This window comes from Pseudophryne corroboree, chromosome 9, assembly GCF_028390025.1.
Source record: "Pseudophryne corroboree isolate aPseCor3 chromosome 9, aPseCor3.hap2, whole genome shotgun sequence".
Taxonomy (NCBI): domain Eukaryota; kingdom Metazoa; phylum Chordata; class Amphibia; order Anura; family Myobatrachidae; genus Pseudophryne; species Pseudophryne corroboree.
The window spans coordinates 57,838,198-57,851,627 of NC_086452.1; the positions used below are offsets into that span (position 1 = coordinate 57,838,198).

General features: G+C 47.4%; 1 protein-coding gene across 1 annotated transcript in view; it reads right to left on the reverse strand.

Moving 5' to 3' along the window:
* LOC134956676 (G-protein coupled receptor 54-like) overlaps window positions 1-13,430 on the reverse strand; it is a 39,625-nt gene that overhangs the window by 8,338 nt on the left and 17,857 nt on the right. The window contains exons 2-3 of the mRNA XM_063938689.1: window positions 12,318-12,442; window positions 7,194-7,329 (exon numbers count right to left, since the gene is read on the reverse strand). Of these exons, the coding sequence (XP_063794759.1) occupies window positions 7,194-7,329; window positions 12,318-12,442 (261 nt within the window). The remainder of the gene's footprint in view (window positions 1-7,193; window positions 7,330-12,317; window positions 12,443-13,430) is intronic.

Consider the following 13,430-nt stretch of genomic DNA (forward strand, 5'->3'; position numbering starts at 1 on the left):
TCATCACACAGAATAAATAACTACAGGGCTGGTCTTGTTCTGCACAAAATAAGAATTTACTCACCGGTAATTCTATTTCTCGTAGTCCGTAGTGGATGCTGGGGACTCCGTAAGGACCATGGGGAATAGACGGCTCCGCAGGAGACTGGGCACACTAAAAGAAAGATTTGGTACTACCTGGTGTGCACTGGCTCCTCCCTCTATGCCCCTCCTCCAGACCTCAGTTAGGATACTGTGCCCGGAAGAGCTGACACAATAAGGAAGGATTTTGAATCCCGGGTAAGACTCAAACCAGCCACACCAATCACACCGTATAACTCGTGATACTATACCCAGTTAACAGTATGAATAACAACTGAGCCTCTCAACAGATGGCTCAACAATAACCCTTTAGTTAGGCAATAACTATATACAAGTATTGCAGACAATCCGCACTTGGGATGGGCGCCCAGCATCCACTACGGACTACGAGAAATAGAATTACCGATGAGTAAATTCTTATTTTCTCTGACGTCCTAGTGGATGCTGGGGACTCCGTAAGGACCATGGGGATTATACCAGAGCTCCCAAACGGGCGGGAGAGTGCGGATGACTCTGCAGCACCGAATGAGAGAACTCAAGGTCCTCCTCAGCCAGGGTATCAAATTTGTAGAATTTAGCAAACGTGTTTGCCCCTGACCAAGTAGCAGCTCGGCAAAGTTGTAAAGCCGAGACCCCTCGGGCAGCCGCCCAAGATGAGCCCACCTTCCTCGTGGAATGGGCTTTAACTGATTTAGGATGCGGCAAACCAGCCGCAGAATGCGCCAGCTGAATTGTGCTACAAATCCAGCGAGCAACAGTCTGCTTAGAAGCAGGAGCACCTATTTTGTTGGGTGCATACAGGATAAAAAGCGAGTCAGTTTTCCTGACTCCAGCCGTCCTGGAAACATAAATTTTCAAGGCCCTGACTACGTCCAGTAACTTGGAATCCTCCAAGTCCTTAGTAGCCGCAGGCACTACAATAGGTTGGTTCAAGTGAAAAGCTGATACCACCTTAGGGAGAAACTGGGGACGAGTCCTCAATTCTGCCCTATCCATATGGAAAATCAGATAAGGGCTTTTACACGACAAAGCCGCCAATTCTGACACACGCCTGGCCGAAGCCAAGGCCAATAACATGACCACTTTCCACGTGAGATATTTGAGATCCACGGTTTTAAGTGGTTCAAACCAATGTGATTTTAGGAAACTCAACACCACATTGAGATCCCAAGGTGCCACAGGAGGCACAAAAGGGGGCTGAATATGAAGCACTCCCTTTACAAAAGTCTGAACTTCAGGCAGTGAAGCCAGTTCTTTCTGGAAGAAAATCGACAGAGCCGAAATCTGGACCTTAATGGAACCCAATTTTAGGCCCATAGTCACTCCTGACTGTAGGAAGTGCAGAAAACGACCCAGCTGAAATTCCTCTGTGGGGGCCTTCCTGGCCTCACACCACGCAACATATTTTCGCCAAATGCGGTGATAATGGTTTGCGGTTACTTCTTTCCTGGCTTTTATCAGCGTAGGAATGACTTCCTCCGGAATGCCCTTTTCCTTTAGGATCCGGAATTCAACCGCCATGCCATCAAACGCAGCCGCGGTAAGTCTTGGAACAGACAGGGCCCCTGCTGTAGCAGATCCTGTCTAAGCGGTAGAGGCCATGGGTCCTCTGATAACATTTCTTGAAGTTCCGGGTACCAAGCTCTTCTTGGCCAATCCGAAACCACGAGTATCGTTCTTACTCCTCGCCTTCTTATTATTCTCAGTACCTTTGGTATGAGGGGCAGAGGAGGGAACACATAGACCGACTGGTACACCCACGGTGTCACTAGCGCGTCCACAGCTATCGCCTGAGGGTCCCTTGACCTGGCGCAATATCTCTTTAGCTTTTTGTTGAGGCGGGACGCCATCATGTCCACCTGTGGCCTTTCCCAACGGTTTACCAACAGTAGGAAGACTTCTGGATGAAGTCCCCACTCTCCCGGGTGTAGGTCGTGTCTGCTGAGGAAGTCTGCTTCCCAGTTGTCCACTCCCGGAATGAACACTGCCGACAGTGCTATTATGTGATTTTCCGCCCATCGGAGAATCCTTGCGGCTTCTGCCATCGCCATCCTGCTTCTTGTGCCGCCCTGTCGGTTTACATGGGCGACTGCCGTGATGTTGTCTGACTGGATCAGTACCGGCTGGTTTTGAAGCAGGGGTTTTGCCTGACTTAGGGCACTGTAAATGGCCCTTAGTTCCAGAATATTTATGTGCAGGGAAGTCTCCTGACTTGACCATAGTCCTTGGAAGTTTCTTCCCTGTGTGACTGCTCCCCAGCCTCGAAGGCTGGCATCCGTGGTCACCAGGACCCAGTCCTGTATGCCGAATCTGCGGCCCTCTAGAGGATGAGCACTCTGCAGCCACCACAGTAGAGACACCCTGGTCCCTGGAGACAGGGTTATCAGACGATGCATCTGAAGATGCGATCCCGACCACTTGTCCAAGAGGTCCCACTGGAAGGTCCTTGCATGGAACCTGCCGAATGGAATTGCTTCGTATGAAGCCACCATTTTTCCCAGGACTCGTGTGCAGTGATGCACTGATACCCGTTTTGATTTTAGGAGGTCTCTGACTAGAGATGACAGCTCCTTGGCTTTTTCCTGCGGGAGAAACACTTTTTTCTGTTCTGTGTCCAGAATCATCCCCAGGAACAGTAAGCGTGTGGAAGGAACCAGTTGTGACTTTGGGATGTTTAGAATCCAGCCATGCTGTTGTAGCACTTCCCGAGATAGTGCTACTCCGACCAGTAACTGCTCCCTGGACCTCGCCTTTATTAGGAGATCGTCCAAGTACGGGATAATTAAAACTCCCTTTTTTCTAAGGAGTATCATCATTTCTGCCATTACCTTGGTAAACACCCTCGGTGCCGTGGACAGTCCAAACGGTAGTGTCTGGAATTGGTAATGACAATCCTGTACCACAAATCTGAGGTACTCCTGGTGAGGAAGGTAAATTGGGACATGCAGGTAAGCATCCTTGATGTCCAGGGATACCATGTAATCCCCCTCGTCCAGGCTTGCAATAACCGCCCTGAGCGATTCCATCTTGAACTTTGATTTTTTTATGTATGTGTTCAAGGATTTCAAATTTAAAATGGGTCTCACCGAACCGTCCGGTTTCGGTACCACAAACAGTGTGGAATAGTAACCCTGTCCTTGTTGAAGTAGGGGTACTTTTACTATCACCTGCTGGGAATACAGCTTGTGAATTGCCTCTAGTACAGCCTCCCTGCTCGAGGGAATTGTCGGTAAGGCCGATTTGAGGAAACGGCGGGGAGGAGTCGCCTCGAATTCCAGCTTGTACCCCTGAGATACTACTTGAAGGATCCAGGGATCCACCCGTGAGCGAACCCACTGATCGCTGAAATTTTTGAGGCGGCCCCCCACCGTACCTGGCTCCGCCTGTGGAGCCCCACCGTCATGCGGCGGATTTGGAAGAAGCGGGGGAGGACTTTTGTTCCTGGGAACCTGCTGCGTGGTGCAGTTTCTTCCCCCTTCCTCTGCCTCTAGACAGAAAGGACCCGCCTTTTCCCCGCCTGTTTTTCTGGGTTCGAAAGGACTGCACCTGATAGTACGGCGCTTTCTTAGGCTGTGAGGGGACATGGGTAAAAATGCTGACTTCCCAGCCGTTGCTGTGGAAACAAGGTCTGAGAGACCGTCCCCGAATAACTCCTCACCCTTATAAGGCAAAACTTCCATGTGCCTTTTAGAATCTGCATCCCCTGTCCACTGCCGAGTCCAATAGCCTCTCCTAGCAGAAATGGACAATGCACTTATTCTAGATGCCAGCCGGCAGATCTCCCTCTGTGCATCTCTCATGTACAAGACTGAGTCTTTTATATGCTCTATGGTAAGCAATATAGTGTCCCTGTCCAGGGTGTCAATATTTTCTGACAGGGAATCTGACCAAGCAGCAGCAGCACTGCACATCCACGCTGAAGCAATAGCTGGTCTCAGTATAACACCAGTGTGTGTATATATAGACTTTAGGATAGCCTCCTGCTTTCTATCAGCAGGTTCCTTTAGGGCGGCCGTATCCGGAGACGGTAGTGCCACCTTTTTAGACAAACGTGTGAGCGCTTTATCCACTCTAGGGGGAGTTTCCCAACGTGACCTATCCTCTGGCGAGAAAGGGAACGCCATTAGTAATTTTTTTGAAATCACCAGTTTCTTATCAGGGAAAGCCCACGCTTCTTCACACACTTCATTTAATTCTTCAGATGGGGGAAAAACTATTGGTAGTTTTTTCTCCCCAAACATAATACCCTTTTTTGAGGTACCTGGGTTTATATCAGAAAGGTGTAAAACCTCTTTCATTGCCTCAATCATGCCACGAATGGCCCTAGTGGACATTAAATTTGACTCATCGTTGTCGACACTGGTTATCCGTGTCGACATCTGTGTCTGCCATCTGAGGTAGTGGGCGTTTTAGAGCCCCTGATGGCCATTGAATTGCCTGGGCAGGCACGGGCTGAGAAGCCGGCTGTCCCGTATTTGGCCTGTCGTCAAATTTTTTATGTAAGGAGTCGACACTTGCACGTAATTCCTTCCATAAGTCCATCCACTCAGGTGTCTGCCCCGCAGGGGGTGACATCACATTTATAGGCATCTGCTCCGCCTCCACATAAGTCTCCTCATCAAACATGTCGACACAGCCGTACCGACACACCGCACACACACACACACACACACACACACACACACACACACACACACACACACACACACACACACACACACGGAATGCTCTTAAAGGAGACAGGACCCCACAAAAGCCCTTTGGGGAGACAGAGATAGAGTATGCCAGCACACACCAGAGCGCTATATAATGCAGGGACTAACTGAATTATGTCCCCTATAGCTGTTATAATATTCACTGCGCCTCAAATCTGTGCCCCCCCTCTCTTTTTTACCCTTTTCTGTAGTGTAGACTGCAGGGGAGAGTCAGGGAGCTTCCTTCCAGCGGAACTGTGAGGGAATAATGGCGCCAGTGTGCTGAGGGAGATGGCTCCGCCCCTTTTTCGGCAGACTTTTCTCCCGCTTTTTTCTGTATTCTGGCAGGGGTAATTACCACATATATAGCCTCTGGGGCTATATATTGTGGTTATTTTGCCAGCCAAGGTGATATTATTGCTGCTCAGGGCGCCCCCCCCCAGCGCCCTGCACCCTCAGTGACAGGAGTGTGAAGTGTGTATGAGGAGCAATGGCGCACAGCTGCAGTGCTGTGCGCTACCTTGGTGAAGACTGAAGTCTTCTGCCGCCGATTTTCCGGACCATCTTCTTGCTTCTGGCTCTGTAAGGGGGACGGCGGCGCGGCTCCGGGAACAAACACCAAGGACGGGTCCTGCGGTCGATCCCTCTGGAGCTAATGGTGTCCAGTAGCCTAAGAAGCCCAAGCTAGCTGCAAGCAGGTAGGTTCGCTTCTTCTCCCCTTAGTCCCTCGTTGCAGTGAGCCTGTTGCCAGCAGGTCTCACTGTAAAATAAAAAACCTAATATATACTTTCTTTCTAGGAGCTCAGGAGAGCCCCTAGTGTGCATCCAGCTCGGCCGGGCACAGAAATCTAACTGAGGTCTGGAGGAGGGGCATAGAGGGAGGAGCCAGTGCACACCAGGTAGTACCAAATCTTTCTTTTAGTGTGCCCAGTCTCCTGCGGAGCCGTCTATTCCCCATGGTCCTTACGGAGTCCCCAGCATCCACTAGGACGTCAGAGAAAATGTGTTTGCAGCCGCTCAGCTGCACAGGCATTCGCACTCCTGCTATGCTAAAATACACTCCCCCGTGGGCGGCGCCTATGCGTTTGCACGGCTGCTAAAAGTAGCTAGCGAGCGATCAACTCGGAATGAGGGCCAAAGACCTTTCACTCTCTTACTGTATATTCCTCAGCTACTATACTGTACAAACATGTCTTCCTCATCAGCCTTCTGTTTTCTTTTCTCCATTACAGTACAACATCTCATGTACATCCCCAGTGTTGTCCCTATATCTGTTTTTCACAGGCTTTCCTATGCCATCAAGGATCAAATTTGAGCAATTTACATTCTTAACTAATCTCCAAACACTGCAGTAATTGCCTACTCTGGTCTCCTCCCCCACTCTGTCTAACACGTCCGGAACGTGCCAGTGTACAGTAACTCTCCACTTCAGATTATCTTTATATGGCCCAACCTCATTAAGCGCTTGTGTTCCCTTCTCCTCACGTGTTGCTGGACTGGTTCTTATGCTGACACACCTATTCCACCGCCAGCCTGTGAGAGCTCCTCTCATACCTTCTACACAGGCTTTGCCCATTTTACAGGGCTTTTATCATCTGCAGTTACTGTCCTATGTAATGTCTGTAACATAAGAGCCATGACTAATCTTATGGTAATCCGAGGCATATACACCAGGGGTATTCAACACGCAGATCTCCAGCTGCTATGGAATTATAGCACAGTTTTCCTAGTAGGGTATGCTAAAACTGTGACAGAGCATGCTGGGATGTGTAGTTCCACGGCAGCTAGAGGGCCGCATCTTGTGAAGCACTAAATGCATATATTTGCCCTTATGCAAAACTATACTCATCTCTGCAGTTTGACTGGCTTTATTGGTATGCTTGGTTTGATACCTGTCACCGCTATCAGGTAGCACTAGTCCTATAGCACTAGTCCTATACCCATAACCCCCAACAATCCCACTTTTCTGGGCACTGTCCCGTCTTTCCACTCGGGGGCCGCAGAGTCCCACAGGAGGGTGGGAGGGGTTGGGAGAGCACCCTCTCAATAGAGAGTGCAGGTGCACAGCATCTTAACAGTGTGAGGGAGAGCCTGGGACTTGGGGAGTACTGGGCACTCCCCCAGAGTGACGGGAACAAGGGTGTGTCACAAGGCCACATCCCCTTGCAGTGAGGACACGCCCCTTTTGGATGCATACCTTTGGTCCGTCTTCCCTAGTGTGAGATGTTTGAAGGTGTGCTACACCTGCTCAGATCTACCTGAGAACAGGTGTGATACGCTCGGCTCAGGAGCACACGCAAAACTGACTTTATTCAACTCTGCATTAGTCCCTGTATGAGACCTCAGTTCTGAACATTAATGAAGATGTAAATTATGGCTCTGACAGTAAGGTCTGTGGAATGACAGGAAAGTTCTTACCTATCCAGATGCAGACGCTGACGATCATGGCTACTCTCGGCGTGCGTTGTCGCAGCGACCGCAGTGGATATAATGTGGCGTAGCATCGGTCTGCGCTCATGGCTGTCAATGTTATACAGGTGGCCTGCACCGTTACCTGGGATCACAGGGTGATGAAGAGATTGCGTCCTTATATAATTCATCTCTGGTGTTTCCAACCTTACTAACATGCCATGTTTTCAGGAGGTCCTCAAAGTTAGTACATAAATAAAAAATAATTGAATTGGTCTACGAACCAACTGGTAATTCACCTGGTTCTCTGGAAGGGGAAGAAAATGCCTACAATATTAGCAAAAGGAGCAAATCTAAGGGTACGGTCTATGTATTCTCTAAAAGGAGGAAATGAGCCAAACTCCGAAATGAGTTGGTAAATTTCACATTTTAGCAGCCCCCATAGAAATCTTTGAGAGCTACTTTTACAAATGAAAATGGAGGGACAGCGTCATGTAACTCAGATATCTGTCATGGACTCCTCTTCTTATATCCAGTAGATACCCGGCAGGTCCCGCAGCTGTTTTCAGGGGATTTTCTGCAAAAAGTTTGGTAACTATGGGTCTAATTCAGACCTGATCGCAGCAGCAACAATTTTCTCTAATGGGCAAAACCATATGCACTGCTGGGGGGAGGGGGGGGGGGTAAAGGGGCAGATATAACATGTGCAGGGAGAGAGAGATCTGGGTGGGGTGTGTTCAAACTGAAATCTACATTGCAATGTAAAAATAAGGCACATAGTATTTACCCTGCACAGAAACAAAATAACCCACCCAAATCTAACTCTCTCTGCACGTTATATCTGTTCCCCCTGCAGTGCACATGGGGCCTAAATCAGACCTGATCGCAGCAGCAAATTTGTTAGCAGATGGGCAAAACCATGTGCACTGCAGGTGGGCGGGGGGCAGATATAACATGTGCAGAGAGAGAGTTAGATTTGGGTGGGGTGTGTTCAAACAGAAATCTAAACTGTAGTGTAAAAATGAAACAACCAGTATTTACCCTGCACAGAAACAATATAACCCAGCCAAATCTAACTCTCTCTGCACGTTATATCTGTTCCCCCTGCAGTGCACATGGGGCCTAAATCATACCTGATCGCAGCAGCAAATTTGTTAGCAGATGGGCAAAACCATGTGCACTGCAGGTGGGCGGGGGGGGGGGCAGATATAACATGTGCAGAGAGAGAGTTAGATTTGGGTGGGGTGTGTTCAAACAGAAATCTAAACTGTAGTGTAAAAATGAAGCAACCAGTATTTACCCTGCACAGAAACAATATAACCCAGCCAAATCTAACTCTCTCTGCACATGTTATATCTGCCCCCCCCCCCCCCCCCCCCCCTGCAGTGCACATGGTTTTGCCCATTAGCTAACAAATTTGCTGCTGCGATCAGGTCTGAATTAGGCTTATGGTTTTACCCATTAGAGAAAGATTTTGCTGCTGCGATCAGGTCTGAATTAAGCCCTATGCCCCTTCATTTGCTCCTATGTTACTGAGCTTTCCATGAATGTACTGTACTGTATATAAACCGTTTGGTTTTTCTCACATACACTTGGGAAAGGGACACATACAGTAGGACAAAAGAGATCATGTAACAGAAGTGAAACAAAGTTTATTATCGAGATTTGAAACTTTATTTATTAATTTTGCACCTCCAATGCCGAGTGATAACATGAAATAGTTAATGTCATATTGCCTTGCACTACTCTACGCCTCTCAGTGTGAAATCTGTATTGTACAGTACTCTACGGGGGAAATTGAGTTTGGTCGATTTGATGGGTTTTTTTTGGAAAAAAGTCGATTTTGCGAATCGCATGGAATGCGACTGCACACTCCAAATCAAGACAAATCACCATTGATACAAACATCGTCAAGATAACATAGGTATTAGTGGAAATTGCACGTTTACTAAGAATTGTCTTTGAGAATGCGCACTAATTTGCACCAAAATCGCTCAAAACTTGCATCTTAATGCACAAAACCAAGGTACTTTTTTTTAGTGTCTTGACATGACTTCCCATGTGAAAGCCGCAAAATCGACACGAATCACACTTGCCACAAAGTGACAACATACACCATAGAAAGACAAAGACGCAAGTGAAAACGCTTGCTAGTAAATGTGCGATTTTTGGGGGTCATTCCGAGTTGATCGCTAGCTGCATTCGCAGCGCAGCGATCAGGCTAAAAAACGGCTGTTCGGCGCATGCGTATGTGGCGCAATGCGCACGTGCGTCGTACGTGCACAACGAATGATGCCGTTTTGCACAGGGTCTAGCGAAGCATTTCAGTCGCACTACTGGCCGCAGTGTGATTGACATGAAGTGGGCGTTTCTGGGTGACCATTTTCAGAAGGTGTTCAGAAAAACGCAGGCATGGCTGGGTGAACGCAGGGCATGTTTGTGATGTCAAAATAGGAACTGAACAGTCTGAAGTGATCGCAAGCGCTGATTAGGTTTGAGCTACTCTAAAACTGCACAAAAAAACGTTGTAGCCGCTCTGTGATCCTTTCGTTCGCACTTCTGCTAAGCTAAAATACACTCCCAGTGGGCGGCGGCATAGCGTTTCTACAGCTGCTAAAAACTGCTAGCGAGCGATCAACTCGGAATGACCCCCTTTGTTCCATCAATTTGGGGCGATTAAGGGCTATTTCTATTCTCGCCAAAAATCAATTCTTAGTAGATTTGACCCAACTCTGTCTTTCGATGGTGTATGTTGCCGCGTTGTGGCATGTGCGATCTGTGTTGATTTTGCTGCTTTCGCATGGGAAGTTACTTCAGAAGACACATTGTAATGCGCCATAATTCGCAATAGAATGCCACAGAAGGCGCATGCCAACACAAAGGTAATTGCACCTCAGTTTGCACCACAAGTCGCAATGAAGGGACAGCTTCCCCAAATACATTCCCACCTGCTGGTTCCTCTGTTCTGTTTCTTGCTACTGGGCCCTGTCAGTCAGCTGGAGCAGCCCACAGGAAATCACTGCCTGCTTCCACACTGCTCCATAACTTGCCTCTGCCATGGGTAATCGCAGAAAGTTACTGCTGTGGGTAGGTTGGTGGGCTTTTATTAGCGTTCTGATTGGTTACGTCTTATGGGCCCTACACACTAATAGATTTTACTAAACGATATGAACGTTCTCGTTCATTAATGAATGAGAACTCGTTCATATCGTTTAGTGTGTAGGCACCAACGATGAACAATGCACAGCCCCGCACTCGTTCAGCGTTGGTGCCCCGTCGCTTATGCATGCAGGCCAATATGGACGAGCTTGTCCATATTAGCATGCACTGTTATGGAGCCAGGTGATGGGGGGAGTGAAGAATCTTCACTCTCCCTGCCGCCGTGTCACCCGTCGGCCGTATCCGCCGTCGGGCAGCTCGGCGGCATATCGCCGAATGTGTAGGGGGCATTAATTATAATGGTTTTCACACATTGCTTTTTGGAAGTGGTGCATTGAGGTGGGATTTGTGTGCGGTTTTGGTGGGGCTTTTGATGGAACTTAGTGAAAAAATGGTTTTCACATGTCAACACACTCCCAATGACCAGTGCATTGATTTTGTGCGAGTTTTATGCGAATTCGTGCACATTTGCAAAAACGATTCTTAGTAAATGTGCGATTTCCACTGATACGTATGTTCTCTTGACGATGTTTGTACCTATGGTGATTTGTCAGTACGGTGATGGGTCAGTACGGATGGTGTAATGGTTAGCATTACAGCCTCACAGTACTAAGGTAATGGGTTCGATTCCCACCATGGCCCTAACTGTGTGGAGTTTGTATATTCTCCCCGTACTTGCGTGGGTTTCCTCCGGGTACTCCGGTTTTCTCCCACAATCCAAAAATATAATGGTAGGTTAATTGGCTCCCAACAAAATTAACCCTAGTGTGAATGTGTACATGTAGTAGGGAATATAGAGTGTAAGCTCCACTGGGGCAGGGACTGATGTGAATGGCCAATACTCTCTGTAAAGAGCTACGGAATATGTGTGCACTATATAAATAACTGGTAATAAATAATAAATTTGTCGCGATTTGGAGTGTGAAGTCGCATTTAACATGCCACTTCCATGCAATTAATTAAATTAATCTTTAGGAAAATTACGATTCGCTAAATCGTGTCTTTTTCGCAAATAAAACGGCAAACTGACCAAACTCGACCTTTAGTAAATTTCCCTGCTGGAGTAATTTTTTGCTTGATAAAGGAGAATTTTATCATTTTATAATAAATATCACAACTGCACTACGGATCAGGAATCTGCACATAACTTTTCCTGGTGTTATTCTGTCACAACAATAATTGTAAACACTGTCAAGATGGTTCATTAAGATCCTCGTTTGTACTATATACTGTACAATGTACCTATGAATTCATTATTGAACACTTTAATTTATAAAAAGATCATAAATAATCCTAAACTGTACCCATTGGTCACGGAACGTCCAATATTCTTATAATTTCACATACTCACTTTGTGGTTCCCAGTATCACGGCGGGGAAAATGACAAATGGGTGGGAAGATGGAGGGGAAGTGTATAAGGAGGAAAACATGGAGCTGATGACCTGAGAGACAAAGGAGTGAGAAGATAGGGCTGGAATAAATAGGAGTAGATGCTGGTGGATTGTCACCTGCACAAACGAATACACAATTCTTATATAGACTCTACGGGGTAAATTTACTAAGATGGAACTTCTTTTAGAACTAGTGATGTTGCCCATAGCATCCAATCAGATTTTATCTATTATCTTCTAGAAGCAGCTAGATAAATGTTAAGTAGAATCTGATTGGTTGCTATAAGCAACACCAGTTCTAAAAAAAACTCCCACCTTAGTAAATTTACCCTATGAGGTGTACACATGGTAAAATTCACTGACCACCGTAGTTACCAACAGGCAGCTGTAGTTTTGGATCAGGGATAGCTAGGTAGGTACAGTAGTTTCACACCAACATTTTGTGCACTGACTCCAGTTGGTCAAATTAGTATTTATGAACCAAATTGCATGTATTTATCTCTGTTCTGGGGGGTCTCTGCTCACAGAGCCGCCCAGGTGGCATGTAAGATTTGGCTGCATCTCCCACCCCCCAGCACGTACCTGCTGTAAGTAGGCCACAAACTTGCACATGAAGTCTCCGAACACCCAACTGGGCAGAGGGTAAAGCGTTGCAGTGAATGGCACGCAGCACACTAGGAACATGATGTCCGTGGAGGCCAGATTAGCTGGGGACAGAGAGAGACAGAGAGTTACCATACTTGCGATCATCAGGGGGTCCCGCTACTTCCTGTACTCACTGGCTCTCTGCGTTATACAGCGCCTCAGCAGGTGAGGTGTGCACCTAGGTGTGTGGGGAGGCAGAAGAACGGATGCATGAAAATCTAGAACGAGACCCAATCTCTGACATCACAATTTGCTTTTGTGGAATGCAAATAGACATCTATCCCTCTGATAAACCCGGGCACGGAACGCCACCAAACAGCAGGCTTAATAAATGACCGGTCCTGCTGAAATCAGATAGGTGTCAGAGCCCTCATAGTCTCCAGCTCATGATATATCACCACACCTTAGCAGGCATTTGCCGATGTCATCATAGACTGCCTAACTGGACAATGGCACAAGGCCCAGGATTTCCTTTATACCACAGCTAAGCACCACATCTTCTGGGCATCGTGTAGGCACCTGCTGTCTTCTTACCTGTACCCGGTGCTGTTGCAGTATACTTTATTATTAACTTTTATTTATAAGGCATCACCATGTATCCGAGCACTGTACAGTGATAAGAACACAATTACATAAATACTTAGGAAAGCATTAAGCACAGAGATAAAACCAAAGACATTGAAGGGGTTGCTATTATCATGCAGCATTAGGGACCGACAGTATCAGAGACGCCGTTCCGAGGCCTGGTGGCTTAATCATATCTTTGCAAATATATGTAACTAAGGTCTCTAATTTTGTATTATCACGTAGTGTTCAAGGGGGTAATTCATACTGCATCGCTGCAGCGGCAGCAATCGCAGTCTGAATAACTATGCGGAGTGCACTCGCGCAGTGGACGCATTGAGCATGTGCAGCCATTGAGATGCGAAAGCATCTCACTAGTGCGATCGCCTCTGTCTGATTGACAAGCAGAGGCGGTCGTGGGGCGGGAGGGGGTGTGCCAACGGCGTTAGAATGCCGTTGGTAGGGCACGGTCCGGACAACGGAGGC